General features: G+C 46.7%; 1 protein-coding gene across 2 annotated transcripts in view; it reads left to right on the forward strand.

The window, feature by feature from the left end:
* The window catches only part of LOC139579137 (rho GTPase-activating protein 23-like), a 102,052-nt gene that overhangs the window by 22,799 nt on the left and 60,654 nt on the right, over positions 1-18,599 (forward strand). Inside the window, exon 1 of one of the 2 annotated variants that reach the window (XM_071407488.1) lies at positions 11,930-12,367. The exons of the other annotated variant lie outside the window; for it this stretch is intronic. Coding sequence (XP_071263589.1) covers positions 12,314-12,367 — 54 coding nt within the window. The 5' untranslated portion in view covers positions 11,930-12,313. Of the gene's footprint in view, positions 1-11,929; positions 12,368-18,599 lie in introns of those variants that run through there. 2 annotated transcript variants of the gene reach the window in all.

Raw genomic sequence — 18,599 nt, forward strand, 5'->3', positions numbered from 1 at the left:
GGAGTGATCTTTAAGAAAACTGCAGAAAAAAGATCAGGTGAACCGCGAAGCTCGCGCAGGCTGCCAAACTGAGCAGAGACCGCTGCTAAGCAGAGAGCGCACTGAACAGAGAGCACAGATGCACTTGGCCAAATCAATTCCAGTAATTAATTAAATAATTATCAATTTAATCTGACACGTCGCAACCCACGCTTTAAGAAAGGCTGACGTACACAAACAACAAGTGTGCGGTTAAAATTGGCAAAAAACACATATTTCTTCCCACAGGGCTGTTGGGTGAGACAGGGAGGCAGCTTAAGCCCCACCCTCTTCAACATATATATCAATGAATTGGCGAGGGCACTAGAACAGTCTGCAGCACCCGGCCTCACCCTCCTAGAATCTGAAGTCAAATGTCTACTGTTTGCTGATGATCTGGTGCTTCTGTCACCAACCAAGGAGGGCCTACAGCAGCACCTAGATCTTCTGCATAGATTCAGTGTAACGGTTTTCTTCCATTGGTGAAGGAGAGTACCAAAATGCAGCGCGGCTAGTGTTCAACATATTTAATAAACAAAGAGACGAATACGTGAACACTATACAAAATACAAAATAACAAATGTGAAAACCGAGACAGACCTATCTGGTGCAGAACACAAACACAGAGACAGGAAACAATCACCCACAAAATCCCAACACAAAACAAGCCTCCTATATATGATTCTCAATCAGGGACAACGATTGACAGCTGCCTCTGATTGAGAACCATATTAGGCTGGACACAGAAACAGACAAACTAGACACACAACATAGAATTCCCACCCAGCTCACGTCCTGACCAACACTAAACAAGCAAAACACATAAGAACTCTGGTCAGGATGTTACATTCAGCCAGACCTGGGTCCTGACAGTAAACCTCAGTAAGACCAAAATAATGGTGTTCCAAAAAAGGTCCAGTTGCCAGGATCACAAATACAAATTCCATCTAGACACCGTTGCCCTAGAGCACACAAAAAACAATACATACCTTGGCCTAAACATCAGCGCCACAGGTAACTTCCACACAGCTGTGAACGATCTGAGAGACTGGCAAGGAGGGCCTTCTATGCCATCAAAAGGATCATCAAATTTGACATACCAATTAGGATCTGGCTAAACATACTTGAATCAGCTATAGAACCCATTAACCTTTATGGTTGTGAGGTCTGGGGTCCGCTCACCAACCAAGAATTCACAAAATGGGACAAACACCAAATTGAGACTGCATGCAGAATTCTGCAAAAATATCCTCCGTGTACAACGTAAAACACCAAATAATGCATGCAGAGCAGAATTAGGCCGATACCCACTAATGATCAAAATACAGAAAAGAGCCATTAAATTCTACAACCACCTAAAAGGAAGCAATTCCCAAACCTTCCATAACAGATGAACCTGGAGAAGAGTCCCCTTAGCACGCTGGTCCTGGGGCTCTGTTCACAAACAAAAACACACCCCACAGAGCCAAAGGACAGCAACACAATTAGACCCAACCAAATCATGAGAAAACAAAAAGATAATTACTTGACACATTGGAAAGAATTAACAAAAAAACTGTGCAAACTAGAATGCCATTTGTCCCTAAACAGAGAGTACACCGTGGCAGAATACCTGACCGTTGTGGCTGACCCAAACTTAAGGAAAGCTTTGACTATGTACAGACTCAGTGAGCATAGCCTTGCTATTGAGAGAGGCCGCCGGAGGCAGATCTGGCTCTCAAGAGAAGACAGACTATGTGCACACTGCTCACAAAATGAGGTGGAAACTGAGCTGCACTTCCTAACCTCCTGCCCAATGTATGAACATATTAGAGACACATATTTCCCTCAGATTACACAGATCCACAAAGAATTCGAAAACAAACCAGATTTTGATAAACTCCCATATCTACTGGGTACCACAGTGTGCCATCACAGCAGCAAGATTTGTGACCTGTTGCCACAAGACAAGGGCAACCAGTGAAGAACAAACACCATTGTAAATACAACCCATATTTATGTTTATTTATTTTCCCTTTTGTACTTTAACCATTTTCACATCGTTACAACACTGTGTATATATGCATAATATGACATTTGTAATGTCTTTATTCTTTTGGAACTTCTGTGAGTGTAATGTTTACTGTTCATTTTTATTGTTTATTTCACTTTTGTATATTATCTACTTCACTTACTTTGGAAATGTTAACATATGTTTCTCATGTCAATAAAGCCCCTTGAATTGAGAGAGAGACACTGAGAGACTGATCAGGGATAAATACAATAAATGGAGGGATGGCCGCTTTATCAGGAGCATGAGGCAGGGCAAGCAGCCGTCCAATTAGAAGGCTCAGAGTTGAGGTTGCTGGGCGGAGCTGGCTGTCCAGTTCGTCCAATACAAAATAATGGTCCTACGCTTGGCATGGGGCTCGTGATGGGTCATCATTAATTTGTCATTGGCCAATTACCTCTCTCTCACTGTATATTTCTGTAAGCCAGGGTCTGTCAGCAACATTGTTGCCATCATGCAGAGTGAGATTGTGTGATCAGGGTTGCCCATTGATTGGTAGTGATGTACACTGCGTATACAAAACATTAGGAACACCTTCCTAATTGAGTTTTTTTTAGCCTCAATTCATCAGGGCATGGACTCTACAAGGTGTCAAGAGTTCAACAGGGATGTTGGCCTATATTGACTCCAATGCTTCCCACAGTAGTGTCAAGTTGCCTGGATGTCCTTTGGGTGGTGGACCATTCTTGATACACACAGGAAACTGTTGAGCATTAAAAACCCAGCAGCGTTGGCATTCTTGACACAAACCTGTGTCCCTGGCACCTACTACCATACCCCGTTCAAAGGCGCTTAAATATTTTGTCTTGCCCATTCACCCTCTGAGTGGCACATGTAACGGATGTGAAATGGCTAAGCTAGTTAGCGGTGGTGCGCGCTAGCAGCCTTTCAGTCGGTTACGTCACTTGCTCTGAAACCTAGAAGTAGTGGCTCCCCTTGCTCTGCAAGGGCCGCGGCCTTTGTGGAGCGATGGGTAAAGATTCTTCATGGTCGACCGTTGTTGATGTGTGCAGAGGGTCCCTGGTTCGCGTCGGGGCGAGGGGACGTACTAATGTTATACTGTTACACACACATACACAATCCATGTCTCAATTGTCTCAAGGCTTAGAAATCCTTTTAACCTGTCGCCTCCCCTTCATCTACACTGATTGAAGTGGATTTAAACATCAATAAGGGATCATAGCTTTCACCTGGATTCACCTGGTCAGTCTATAACATGGAAAGAGCAGGTGTTCGTAATGTTTTGTACACTCGTGTATATTCGTCTAGTGTTGTCAGTGAACAGTGCGCTGTGTGAAGGATGTCAGTCTGCAATGAGCAGCTGTTGCTTCATTACTGTGATCATCATTGAGACCAAGTAGCAGTCCTGTCTTCTCTGAGGGACAGACAGAGGCACCAAAGCTGCATCCTATCCTAGGTATACATACCACTAACCTCCTGGCCCAATTACTGAACCTGCTGAAGGCTACTGATCCTCTCATTACCAAGGAAATGGAGATATGTCATACAACCATTGTGTGCTGTAGTTTTCTTGAAGTTATCTTGAGTATTGTGTGTGTGTGTGTGTGCCTGTGTGTGTGTGTGTGTGTAACTCTGCTTTGGAGATGGATGAGTGTCCACCTGCACTCATCACTCTCTCCAGTATGTCTCCTCTCCCTCCATACATCACTATAATGACTCAATAGGCTGATCATTAGGCTGATTGTTAAGCTGGTCCTTTAAGCATGGCTCCAGCTCTGTCTTCTCTGTGCTCTGGTTCATATGCTCTGGACTACTACATATGGGGCGGCAGGTAGCCTAGTGGTTAGAGTGTTGGACTAATAACTGAAAGGTTGCAAGATCGAATCCCCGAGCTGACAAGGTAAAAATCTGTCATTCTACCCCTGAACAAGGCAGTTCCTAGGCTGTCATTGAAAATAAGAATTTGTTCTTAACTGACTTGCCTAGTTAAATAAAGGTAAAAAATATCTACTGTGTCTTTACAGCTCTGGTTTGGAACTGCCCAGATCTAGGATCAGTTTACCTTCCCCAAATCCTAACTTTAACCATTAGGGGGAAATGCTAACCTGACCCAATATCAGTGTTTAGGGGCAACTTTTTTCGTCTTTACATGGTAAGTGCCCACTAGTTTCCCTCTCTTTCTGTGCTTCACCTGCACTGCATGCGCCCTCCGGTGGCCATATAGTGAAACTGAAACTCAATTAATTTCCATGTTGAAGGGATTATGGATGATATATTTAGGGGAATTCTCTACTGTGCTGTACAGGAACAGATGGCCTTCCTCTTTGTTCATCTCCATGCCAACACAAGGCAGATGTTTATTTATGTGGATTTATTCAAATTGTATTGCCCAATTGTGTTAAATCCAAGACAATTTCTAATCTGTCCCAGTGGGGCTGGTTATTTGTTTCAGTGTTGATCACAGCTAGTGGGTGTCTAGGGTAAAGTTCATCACAAATTAATAAACTGTTGTTACTGAACTGAATGTTAAACATTGCCTGGTTAAACATGCAGGGGGGTCTAGGATGAAGCTGTTTTATGGCCCCTTGTTGTAACGGCTTTCGTTGTTGGAAGGAGAGGAGGACCAAAATGCAGCGTGGTACGGATCCATAATAACTTTTAATGAGAATGAATACTAAATACAAAAAGAACAAGAGAATCAAAATGAACCGAAACAGTCCCGAATGGTGAAAACACTAAAACGGAAAACAACTACCCACAACCCATAGTGGGAAAACAGGCTACCTATGTATGATTCTCAATCCGAGACAATGATCGACACCTGCCTCTGATTGAGAACCATACTAGGCCAAACACATAGAAATATAACGTATAGAACAAAACATAGAAAAACAACATAGAATGCCCACCCCAACTCACGCCCTGACCAAACTAAAATAAAGACATAAAAAAGGAACTAAGGTCAGAACGTGACAATTGTTTCATTCATATAACTGGGTTGTGCGTGCGTGCGTGCGTGCGTGCGTGCGTGCGTGCGTGCGTGCGTTTGGAATGGGGGAGATATCTCCATGACATAAGACTCCCTACACCAGTCCCCCTCATACCCCCCTTCTCCCGTCCCCAAACCAAAGGAATGAGTCCCTCTTCTGAGGCCCGGTCTAGACAAGCTGTCCCCCTCTGTTATTAGGACAGGGGACAATGGGGAAATGCCAGGATTAGAATATGAAAATACAGAGATAGTATTTAACACAAATATTAAATTGTTTGGACAGTATAATCCTTCTGCTGTCAAACAAATCCTTAGGGGGGCTCTAACCAAGATGTCTTTAATCCTTGATATTCTGCTTTTCTAAAATCATATCTGGTCCACATTAATGGATAGCAGGAAATGCGGTCAGTGGAAGGCCTTTATGATTGGTGATGTGAACAGACTATATTTATACTATGGTCAAATCATGACTGTGATATTTAATTGTAGATCCACAGCTACCTAACGGATGTCATTACTCAGCCTGACGCACAGAAAAAGAATCGGAAATGGAATCTATAATCTGACAACTAGGGTGAATAGAACAGGATAGGCAGAAGCGACAGAAACGGTATACCGTATATGGGTCACTCATCTCTGGGTCCTTTGTAGTGTTATTTCTATAACCTACATTTTACTCATGACGCCGACATGTATGTACTTACATATAGGTCTAAGGGTCAGCAGCGTGAGTAGGTTTCCCATTGTCTCCAGCTCCAGGAAGTGACATCAGAGACAGGAAGCAGAGCAGTGAAGGTAAAGGGGGCAGCAGACACATATGTGCCTGTGAAGTGACCGGCAGAGGAAGGAAACGGGACCTACTGGAACTCTGTACCCCCCCCCCCCCCCCGTCTGTCTGTCTGTCTCCCAGATTGGGGGTAGTGCTGGGAAGAGGTGGGGTGGAGACAGGGTGGAGGGTGCAGCACAGTGGGTATGTCTTCTTGCTGAGGAATGTGTACCACTGCCAAGCAATTATAGCAACAGTAGAATTACCTGGATGTGATGCATGTGTTCCAGCTCAGTATGGGGGGGGGGGGGTAAAGAGGTAGGAGCCAGACTGAAAATAGAGTGGATATGACTGAATTGATTACCGATTGTGACACTTGACACCCCTCTAATCAGCAGCCAGTGTGTGAAGGCCATGTATTCATGTAGCTCAGATAATAGGGAATAGATATGTAGGGTACATTGTGCATTTATACAACCTCAGATTGTGCTGTGTGTGTGTGTGTACATTTTCTGGACTAATGCCAATGTGACGTACCTTGGCAGGGTTGTGCCAGTCCACCGCGCCCAGTGTGGGTACACAAGCTGGTGACACTGCAGGAGGCCCTGAACCATGACTCCAGTGAGTCACTCTCTCTAGAGTCACACCGCGGCCGGCCAAAAGCCCTCCACAGCCTCAACCTTGACCTTAGCTTCAGCCCCAGCCATAGCCTCAGCCCCAGACACAGTCTCAGTCCCAGCCCCAGCTCTGAGTCTAATCTGTCTTTACAGACATATGCAGTTATTATATATGTCTGACAGGGAGTTTCTCATCCATTCTCTATCTGGCTGAACAAGCCTGGAGAGGAAGGAGTGAGATGGGCAGCTGCAGAGAAGAGAGGGATTCTAATGATATGGAGTAAGGAGAGAGGGAGCGAGGGGGCAGGGGGAAGCTAGAGGAAGGGTGGAAGAGAGGAGAAGGAAGACAGACAGCTAGAGGAAAAGGGAATGGCAGGGGTGAGGAAAGAGATTGGGCAGTAGACCAGGGAAACGGGCAAGGGGATGAGGATGTTTGGGGGATGGGTGGAAGGGCACAGGAGTTTGAGGAAATTGTCAGTAGAAGTGACCTAGTAGGGGCTGGAGGCGAGGGAGAGGGCGGCTGGGAGGAATTTTAGCAGAGGAGTGGAGAGAGCCCTGTGCCACCTGCAATAACAGACCAGCCTAGATACTCTAACCAATGGAACCTACACAATACCATCATAGTGGTTTCACCAGAAAAGGACACCACCATGTCTGATATTTTTGTGTATTTTACTACATGGTTTATTAACAGTATCCACATACATTTATGAAGTCCAGTCAAGGTTATGTAACAAAACTACACCTTGCCTGTCTGTGTGTGTCTGTACCAGTCTTGACTGCAGGTCAGCTTTTTTGTCATGAATCTTGTTCTGGAGGGAGCTCTGCAGAGTGGTCACTAGCTGGTACAAACCTTAAATTAAGACCAAAACGTTATGTTATTTTTCATTAATTTTTACAATGTAGAGAATTTTGACTTTGCAGCTGGCCTATCTAGTGGAAATCAGGGGTTGGAACCGATTTTTTCCCCCTAATCTTTTAATTCTGAACAGAACCATATTTGTTGGTTTCCGACCAGCAAAATACAGTTCTGAAACGTTTGGAACCAAAAAAAAGTACCGGTTTATATCGTTCCTTTCTGTTCCTCTTTAAACTTGCTGTGGAGTGGGTAAGCTATTTAATCTGTATAGGAAAGTCGTTATGAGCAATTGTATTTTGCCGTAATAGAATGGTTTAATCATAATGAAAGACAAACACACACACTGCTGCCAGTCACATTGTAGCGTGTGAGAACGCAACTGAAATATTTGCGGGTAGGGAGAGAGGACGGAGGAAGCTGCGGGGAAGTGCTGGGCATCTTGTTATGACATGCATTATCTGAATTAGGCCCACAGAATTATACATACAGAGGAGCTGCTTCTATGGAGAAACTTTGAATGTCTGAATTTCCCGAATTGTTTTAACGTTGGACCCGAGCAAACGTTAGCTAGCTAACAAGCGTGTGTGTGCAGAGCAGCACTATAATTAAAAACACGTATTTTTGTAGTTAATACATCCAATGTGAAACGTGATGACTATAGTATCCTTAACTAGCATTGAAAAATTAAATCCATTCTATTAAACATCTCTCCCTAATTTCTGAATCATGTTTGTAACGTAATCAGTACGCTACAGTAACCTATGCTTCAGAGGGGATGGGCAGGTAGCCTACACACACACACACACTGGCAGAGATTTCCAGCTGGCAGGCAGAAGCTGGAATACATTTCTGAGTGATAGAGGGAGGGCTTTGCATAGGTGCTTTGTTGCCCGGAAGTCCAAAGAACGTTATTAACCGGTTCCCATGCTTTTAAAATAAAGGTTATGTCCCGGAACAGTATAGGTAATTTTGGTTCGGGTTCTTTTCCTCAGATAATGTAGTTATTTTCTGTTTTTTTCAAACCACTATTTTCCGTTTTTTTCAAACTGGGTTTTTTCAAACCCTTGACAGAAATCCCTCAGGTTTGCCTCCAGGACAAAACTCATCCCAATGAACGTCAACCTGTGTTCTGACTGGTCAGCTGTCTCCCCCTCTCCATGCCAGTTGTCCAGGCAAAGAGAGGACCCCCGTCCCCAGTCCCCAGTCCCACGCCCCTACTCCTCCATACTGCGAGTGGGGAATTTATGGCTCACAGTGGAATCTGGACATGGAGGGGTCACCACACTGCACCTCTTCCCACAGCCTTACCCCCATCATTGGACTGCCCCAGGATCCTCTGTGTCAACAGGCAGCCCAGCCACGACAGACCAGGATGTCAAACTCACTGCAGTCTATCTCAAACACTCTATAGGACGTGGCACTCAGACAGACACACAAGTGTCTATGTTACGAAGATGACCGACAGTATGGTCACACAGGAGGATCTCTCAGACAGTGTCTGTATCTCTCTGTCTCAAACACACACATTATCATGTCATTTATTTAGCCAGGATACTCCACTCAGTAACATTTGCCCCACATACACACATACTTGGAACTAATCCACATTGATCAGAGACCCATCTCTCCCACTCCACTCTGACAGAACACATTTTGTGCTGTGTGACCAAGACCGCTGTAATGGTCTTCAATTACATTTGAGATGGGGGTCAGAGTGAAGGTCACTGTATATGTTAGATAAACAGAGAAAGAGGGAGAGACGACTTGGCTGGACACGAACATTATGTCCATTCAGCTCTTAGCAGTGCTACATATACAGTCCAGGCAGCAGCACTAAATGTAATTGTGTCAGATGGAGGGCTGAGAGAGAGAGAGAGAGCTGTGACAGGCCTGACAGCGTAGCAGTGTGTGCTAATGCGCCACTCCATACTGAGGAGGCCCACTGTGAATGATGTTGAAAGGGTATGGCAACAAAGCTTAGAACCAACAAAAGTGTGTGTGTCATACATCTACTCACACCGAAAGGAGGGCTTCAATCTCAGGACTAGAGGGAACTGGAGGGGGAAAAAAGTGATATGAAAAGAGGAGAACGAGGGGGAGAGGACAGCGATGGGACAGGCCGTGAGACGAGCAGTGTGACTGTAGATATCCAGCTAAATGGAGTGACCGGAATTGATTGTAACATACAGTGAGCGCAGAGGCATGGGACTGTGATCCACAGTGATATCTTATCAAGTTTGGCACAGTTGGCATCTCGTTAACGCGCCCGTTGGTTGGTTCCGGGTAGGTTGGTTGGTTCCGCAAGCCGACCATGTGAGCGGGCAGCAGCAGTGGTGTGGCCCAGCCCAGGGGGGTTTGAGATGGGGCGCAGTGGAGCGAGTAAACGTGATGAACGTTGATTGTTTGTGGGTTACCCTCCAAAGTGCTCCCTCTGCTGTGCGTTGTTATGTAATGACCGCCGGGGACGACTGATGGTCTTTTGGTGCTCTCCCCATATACACCCCCCTTGAGGAGAGAGAAAGGGCTGTCAGCACCCATCAGGGTCAAACTCTGTCTCGCTCAGTCGGCCACAGGGACTCTCTCTGCGCTGTGTGCCAATGACTAAGGTTGTCCAACAGACCCAGAGAGAGAGAGAGGAGAGAGGGGTGGATTTACTCCAGACAGATACACATACTGTACAGCGCTCAGACTTACAACAGTATAGTAAATACACTACTCACACACTACAGTACAATAGTAAATAAGCTACTTCAGTCTTCAGTGTAACAATGTAGTAGTATGCAAAATCTAAATCTGCCCACTCAAACATCTGATAGACAGACTTCTTCACAGAAGGCTCACAGTGGCTCCTTGGCAGGGCATATTCTCGCTCTGACTCAGTCTCACCCTCATCAATATTAGAGGGGCCATTTTGCCGGGCTGACAGGCCAGTTGACTTCTCCTGGAGAAACCCGAACAGTGGAGTGCTGTAGCACTGTGTCACCCGACCCAGAGCAGATACAAGTGTGTCTGCTTGAACAGAAAACACATGTAGCCTACTGTAGGGTCAGCCTGAGTCAGAGATCGGGGGCCGCATCCCAAATCGCACCCTATTACCTATGGGCCGCGGTCAAAAGTAGTGCACCACATAGGACATAGGGTGCCATTTGAGAGAGAGAGAGAGCCTACAGACTATAGACAGTGCTCAATGGTCACAGGGGACACGGAACAGTTCAGCACACCAGCTGCTATGGCCCTCAAGCTCTCCGACTTCCACCACTGACCTTAATGCTGCAACCCCCCCTAGTCCCATCTCCCCCTCCTTACCCTCTCCTCATAACCCCTCACTCAGGGACCACGTGACCCCTTCCAGACAGCACCATCTGCCTACCCTGCTCAGCTCTCCCACCTTATGAACACAATCTCCAAGATAAGACCCTGGTCTCTTCCTCTCCCATGGAGGACTCCGACTGACCAGGTATAGACTGACCCTCTGGCAGCGGTATGGAGCAATGTCTATAATGTTCACTGATAGGGCCTCGCCAAAGCCTCACAGACTCTCATAGACATCTTTGGAAGTCAGCTGAGGTGGAAGTAGTTGAAGGTGGTGGTGAATTCAAGGTGTTTGTTCAGGTGCTGAGCTGCCCTTGACAAGGCTGGTGTATCAACACCAGGTGGGCGAGAGGGGTCTGCAGCCATGTGGAGAACAGGAGGAGGACAGGAAGGCAGGGAGGGCAGCCGTGTGGCTCTGTACGTGGGCAGTATCTTTCTTCCTGTGACTCGACTCCGTTTCCCCAGGCAGGCAGGCAGGCAGCCAGGCAGGCAGGCTGCTTTGAAGTGGCTCTCTCTAGCCTGCTCCCTGCACCCCTCTCCACTGCACCCTCCAATGTAATAGCAGCCACATGGGCCCCCAGCCACGCCTCAACCACACTATATTTCTCCTTACACCAACAAACTCACTGCACTCTTTCCCTCTCTCGTCTGCATCCTCCTCCCTTTCCCCCTCTCCCCTATTTGTTCTCAATCATTCTCTGTTTAAGTTGTCTCTCTTTTGTTTCTTTATTTCCTACCCGTTCTGTTCTTTACTCCTCTTTATGGTCAATACCAGTCCAAAACACATGTAGTAATATTGTTTTTCGCTTCGGGAATTGAAAGCATCGCATACAGAACTGTAGAATAACAATACTATCTGAGTCATTGTATGTGGTTGTGGTTTAGATTAGGACTGATTTAGTTCTTTGTCATCTCTGGTCAGAGGTGACAGAGGTTCCCGTCATTGCAATAACTTCCTGTGACTATGAGTTTCTATTTAGTTACACCTACAAACTTACTAATCGGGTCTATTCTGCAACCTAATGGGCTTTATATATATATTATACTACTTTAGTCACAAATTCCCATACAGTATGCAATCATCTGGTTTAGGTTAGGCATTTACCAGAAACGATTTTGTTTCTCTCAAGCCATGCCTCACTAGGCAACAGCTCCATGCTTCCTCACCTTCATGGTCTTCATTTCTCGTCTTGTATTTTTTTGCCCAAGTCTATCTCTGTATCTGGGTACAAAAGGGCTTTGTTTAAATGACATTGAGAGCGCCGTGGCAAGGGCGCCCCCCATACGTCACAGTTTCCGAAGAGACACGAATAGTTGTGTAAACATTCAGACCCAAACTTTTTGGCACAGCCAGAGGGAGCCCGTACGCTCCAATACGGCAAGCCGAGTGCGCCGTAATGGAAGGCAGGCGCTTTGCTCAATCGGCGCGCAGATTCTCCCAACGCGCCCTCGGCCTGTTTGTCTCAGTTTAACAGGCAGGCTGAGCAAGAGAAGGATTTACGCTGAGCCAGTCTGGCGGAGGAGGGGGAGCAACACCAACCAAACAGCCCAAACAACGGAAAAGAGGGGGGTTGGAAAGGAAGGAAACTGGATAGGTGAATGACACAGAGCATCGCCACCAGACTAAGCTATAATTGGCGAGGCAATATTCTGTATTTTCAGATTTTTATATCTTATTTTGTAACTTCTTGTAGCAGCAAATCTCACTCTCATTTTACTGCTGAACAATCCCAGCTGTCCAATGAATGGAGTTGCTTTCTGCCTTGTTGGAATCCCACCCTTCCCAGAGAACGAAGTAAGTGATCGACCCCACTGTGTTGTCATCGATGTATCCTCGTCTCCTACGTTTTGTCTTCAAGGTTTACCTCCAGAAGCTCTTGCATTGGGCTGTCGGGTTCGTCAGAGAGCATGATTTCGTAAGAGGATTAGTTCACGTCGCTACTGTGTACACACAGACATATGATACAGAAAACCCGTAATTTAAACGAGTTCTCTTGCAACTTTGTCCACACTCCAACATTTGAGTGTGTTTTCTGCTGGTGTTGATTATTTATTTTTTGCTAGAACGCGGTGGTCAGTGTTCGAGAGACAATTTAAAACTGATCCCTTGCGAATTGCGATTTCAAAGCCCCACTGACGCCTGGACGTTAGAATGTAATTTTGTCTGACTATTGAGTGGAGCTGTCATACTCGGGACGGGACGTCCGGCACAGGGATTGAACTCGGGTCATTATCCAACGATACGCGCTATAACCAGATAACGGTTTTAATTGGCAATTTAATCAACCCTTTTAATTAGAAGTTTCTCGGTTTGTTGCAGTTTGTTTCCATTTCAAGTAGTCGACATGATTGGTTAATAAAAGTCACTCACAAACGTGTTAAACAGCATTATTGAGCTTTAATCTTTGGACTCTCTTCCCCTGTCTTTCCAGTTTTTTTCCATTTCAAGTAGTCGACATGATTGGTTAATAAAAGTCACTCACAAACGTGTTAAACAGCATTATTGAGCTTTAATCTTAGGACTCTCTTCCCCTGTCTTTCCATTTTTTTCCCCTTCAAGTCTTTCCCTATCTACTTTGGGTATTCAAGGACATGTGTTCCCTCTCCTAAATGTTTCTGTAGCCACTTGATAAAGCCAGACAAAGCTGTGTACAGTGTAACGGTTTCCTGATAAATTGTTACTTTGAACTACACATGTTGCAACATAGTATCCCTGCAATGGTCGACTGAACACATTGAATTAGAGACTCGCCTTCTAAATGACTTTTTTATGACCACAGACACAAACTGTTTGCCAATGTTTGCGGGCAAACTATTTCGTTGTTTTCTTTGCATAAAGCTGTCGAAAAAAGGCTTGTATGTTTCATTTATAGCCCCAAAAGTACTGGGGCTTAAATGAAAGGTTATCCCACATTATTATCTCATGTTTGCAACGCTGTCCATCCTTCCGTCCAGTGTTGTGGTTGAGGCCTCTGAGGGTGGTGTGACATTGCACAGCTATAAGATAAGAGTAGAGGTTGTCTCCTCGACCTCTCATGTGGTCTATGTGTCTTCGGAAAAGAGGAGGGCTCAGTGTTGCTGTTTGTATGTCCTGTCCTGGCCACAGAGGGCTGTGTCTGGGTGAATCTGTTTTTTTATTTAGCCTAACGAGGCTTTTGACACTGTCTGTCGCCTCTCTGTCTCTCTGTGTGTGTGTGTGTGGTGTCTATCTCATGTGTTTGTGACACACAGTGTTTCACAACAGCACCTGCGTCTTAACTTCTGCTTACAAACTTGGAATCTCCTTGTTCCCGAGGTCTCCCTACTTTTCTGTGCCATAGGCAACTTCTCCGAAGCACTACTTGCTGCTCCTGCGAAGATCCATTTCCCTTATCCGTCTCCCTCAAAACAAGACAATTATTTTGTTAACGAGACTAGTTTGATTACATTGGGACAAAGATGGATAGAAAATAAAATGTTAAATGAATAAGCCTCTTATGAACACCATGATGTTCTAACTTCCCCCCCATATCAACAGTGATGATGTCTTCCATTTAAAGGTCCTGACAGTCAGCGCATGACCCTGGTCACAGCCTCCAGACCCAACTTCAGACTTGAGACCTGCCCTGCCCCACCCTCAACTCAGACCTCGTCCCATCTCTAACCCTGACACTAGTGTCACCCCAGCCCCAATCCTGAAGTACTCCCTGGAGAGGGAGATTGAGATGCCATTTTGTTTTTCGAGACTCTTCTGAAGACCAACAAGGATTCTGTTACCACAGAGCTTGGTGTCTGTCTGGGTCTAAGGAGGGGAGAAGTGGCCCTGCGTGCTTCCCCTCGCCTTCCCCTCCCCTGGTCAGGCAGCCTGGCCTGATTGAACACTGATTCAATTAAGAGCAAACCGACCAGCAGAAAGAGAGAAAACAGGGAGAGGGAGGACATCTAATATTACATTTGTTTTCGGTAGCCGTTTGAATGAGAAAATATAGGCCACAGTCTGAGGAGTCTGTTGTCAGTTGGACTCAGTGTGGAGTCTGTTGGGAGTCTGCTGGGAGTCTGTTGGGAGTCTGCTGGGAGTCTGTTGGGAGTCTGCTGGGAGTCTGTTGGGAGTCTGCTGGGAGTGGCAGTTGGAGGAGGACAGTTCTAACGTCCAGTGGGGACTGCATGTTGTTTGCAGGGCCGGATGGTTGGGTGTTGCAGCACTGCTGTAGCTGTAATCAATAGGGATGACTGTACAGTACAGGGGGGGCGGATGGCTGGGTGGGTGGGGCGGAGGCAGGCCCATTAAGACCCAGAGCGCATTGCGTCATGTGATGCATACATTTTATCGATAGGAAATATGAGAGTTCTGAAAATCATCTCTGCTGCTAAGCCAATCAATGATGCAGCTGCCCATGTGTTACAGGAGCATGTGGTTCCCATTGGGTTCTGTGCATGTCAATCAGGCATATGCTTTCTTCCTTTCTTATATGTATCTGAGGAACACTTTCCATTATGGTATGTGTACGCTCACTATTTGATAATCATCGACATAATGATCTTTTATCCACTATGTTCTAACTGTTTATTTCACATGTATAAAGTGTTACTGAAGTATCAGTAAAATCTTCTTTAAAAGCCCCTCTCTCTTTTGCACACGGGTAGAGCATCAAACTACGGTGCTCAAATGGGCCTGCCGATTCAGCTGATCCTAGATCGGTCACGTGAGTCAGTTCTCAGACCACAGAGGCCTGCCGATTCAGCTGATCCTAGATCGGTCACGTGAGTCAGTTCTCAGACCACAGAGGCCTGCCAATTCAGCTGATCCTAGATCGGTCACGTGAGTCAGTTCTCAGACCACAGAGGCCTGCCGATTCAGCTGATCCTAGATCGGTCACGTGAGTCAGGTCCCATACCTCAGACCCCGGAGGCATGCGATTCAGCTGATCCTAGATCGGTCACGTGAGTCAGGTCCCAGACCCCAGAGGCATGCCGATTCAGCTGATCCTAGATCAGTCACGTTAGTCAGGTCCCAGACTCCAGAAGCATGCCGTTTCAGCTGTTCCGGGATCATTTCCTGGCCAGGGCAGTTTCTCAGGATCAGAAGTGTTGTGCGTGAGGCTGCAGAGGAAAAACCCCTGTCCTGCGGGATTCTTAGCAGATGCCTTCACCACCTAGGAAAATGTCACATCAAGACAAAGCATTTCCCTACAGGTTGTAGACGTAAGCATTATGTATTGCTTATGAATGCAGTGTATGGGTTACGCATGTGTTCTTGTGGGTACCATTCAAAAGGTCCAGTTAAATCCAACCCAGGAAATATGTACTTTAAGTAAATCCTATTTGCTGTCATGTTTCCAGTGTGTCCATCTGTGTTGAAGTGACTGCATGGGAGAGGGGGCAGTGGGTAGGATTTCCCATGGGGGTGGAGGGAGGGAGAGAGAGAGAGAGGGAGGGAGGGACAGTAAACCCAGTGTTCCAGAGTGGCCTGTGCTTGTGTGAGTCCATTAACGCGGCTACGACGTCTCCTCACACCTTAACACCAGCACACCGCCCCTCGGGCATTCCTCAAGGCCTCTACGGCAGACAGCAGCTGCGTACCACGGCACTGCACTGCACACACTCACACCTCACCTCTACAATCATTAACCTACCCTGGGAGAGTGGGTGAGGGTATGTAGATACTTTAATCACCCAGACACGTACTGAACCACAGGTGCACACGGTGTACTAAAACTATAGACTCACTCTAGCATGTGTACATCCACACACAGACTCCTAGTCGTTCTCCAAAACACAGATGTATGTGTACTGCTGCAGGCCTAGGCTGTGTGGTAGGTATTGCTTCTACGCCTGATGTGGTGACAGGGATAGGGGGGAACCTGAATTGAAGAGCATGGGAGAGAGAGATGCTGTCGTTTTGAATGCTTCACTCGCGTCTAGCTACGTCTTTTACGCTATCCATGGCTTAAATGTCGCTGAGCATTCCTATCCCAGGTCTCATGCCACGCAGCTAAAGACTGAAGTTAGAAATGAGATACGCTCCGGGTTTCAATGTGGCGTTCCAGTCCAGGCATCCGTGCAACTTTCACTTTCGCGTGTCTGTTGTCGTCCAGCACGTCTGTCTGTTGTTGTCCAGCACGTCTGTCTGTTGTCGTCCAGGACTTCTGTCTCTTGTCGTCCAGGACATCTGTCTGTTGTCGTCCAGGACGTCTGCCTGTTGTCATCCAGGACGTCTGACTGTTGTCGTCCAGGACGCCTGACTGTTGTCGTCCAGGACGCCTGACTGTTGTTGTCCAGGACGTCTGACTGTTGTCGTCCAGGACGCCTGACTGTTGTCGTCCAGGACGCCTGACTGTTGTTGTCCAGGACGTCTGACTGTTGTCGTCCAGGACGTCTGACTGTTGTCGTCCAGGACGCCTGACTGTTGTCGTCCAGGACGCCTGACTGTTGTCGTCCAGGACGTCTGACTGTTGTCGTCCAGGACGTCTGACTGTTGTCGTCCAGGACGCCTGACTGTTGTCGTCCAGGACGTCTGACTGTTGTCGTCCAGGACGTCTGACTGTTGTCGTCCAGGACGCCTGACTGTTGTCGTCCAGGACGCCTGACTGTTGTCGTCCAGGACGCCTGACTGTTGTTGTCCAGGACGTCTGACTGTTGTCGTCCAGGACGCCTGACTGTTGTCGTCCAGGACGCCTGACTGTTGTCGTCCAGGACGCCTGACTGTTGTCGTCCAGGACGTCTGACTGTTGTCGTCCAGGACGCCTGACTGTTGTCGTCCAGGACGCCTGACTGTTGTCGTCCAGGAAGCCGGTCTGTTGTCGTCCAGGAAGCCGGTCTGTTGTCGTCCAGGACGCCTGACTGTTGTCGTCCAGTACATCTCAATCTGCAACGCTTTGAATGTTTTGCCCCCCCCACACACACACACACACACCATTTACTCTACTTTTCGTAGCCTGACTTCTGAAATGTCTTCTCAACTGCCATTTTGCTTCTTGAGTTCTCCTGTAGAACTTGTGCATATCTACAGTATATAGCCTGTGTAAACATATAGAATGAGAGGAGGAGTCATCATTGAGTAGGTTGATGATTATTGTCATGAATGTTGACCTGGAGGCAGAACTGAGCGATTTCCCCTTAGATGGGCACCTCAAATTTGGCTATTTTGTTCAAATGTATTAAAACATCAATGTAGCTTTTTGGTCTTAATTTAGTGTTAGGAATTATGGTTAGCAGTGTGGTTAAGGTTAGGTTTAATATCAGATTTTATGACTTTGCGGCTATGCTAGCTAGTGACCACTCTGCAGAGCTGCCTCCAGAACAAGATTTCATGCTGAAAAAAGATAACCTGCTATCGTTGACCTTGTTTTCCATGGCAACGAGGGGTGTGGCACCTTTTAATGCAGCTATGCAGCGCAGCTCAGACTGGCATACTGTACTCCCACTGCTAATGGTTGTGTATAGATTCTCTCCTCTCTCTCACTCTCTCTCTCTCTCACACACACACACTCTTCCCGTAAGGAGCACTTTCAAGGAAACCCTCTGGGAGAAATGGTGGTCCTGTTATCTTAGCTGTCCTTAATGATTGCCTGCCCAAAATAGTGATGGTTCCACAGTGGATTCTCCTACCCCTATGCTGGGTGGAGGGCCAGATAAGTTGGGCAGCAAGGGACAGAACCTCTGTCTCTCTTTTATGTGGCATCTGACGGTCAGGCGTACAGTGGTTTAGTGGAAAAACAAAGGCTCTCTCTCAGTAACGGAGCAGGGCTAATTTGATTTAGCCTCCTGACAGTCTGGCCTTTCAGTGTCCCTTTGTGTGTGTGTGTGTTTCAAGTGTGTTGTTCTTGTACAAGAAAACATGTGAGTGTATCTCTCTGGCTCTCAAATAAGGAATTGGGGCCCGGTCACGTCTTGTTCTGCGACGCAGCCTTGACTCTGTCTGTCTGAATAGACAACTGTCTATCTGTTTGAGGGGGCGGGGCCCACACAGGGTTCAGAGGTTAGGGTCCCCTCGTCACTCACTTGGCCCCCAATAAAGAGAGGGTAAGGAGGCAGGAGGAGACCCCTGT

The sequence above is a fragment of the Salvelinus alpinus genome, chromosome 1 (assembly GCF_045679555.1).
Source record: "Salvelinus alpinus chromosome 1, SLU_Salpinus.1, whole genome shotgun sequence".
Taxonomy (NCBI): domain Eukaryota; kingdom Metazoa; phylum Chordata; class Actinopteri; order Salmoniformes; family Salmonidae; genus Salvelinus; species Salvelinus alpinus.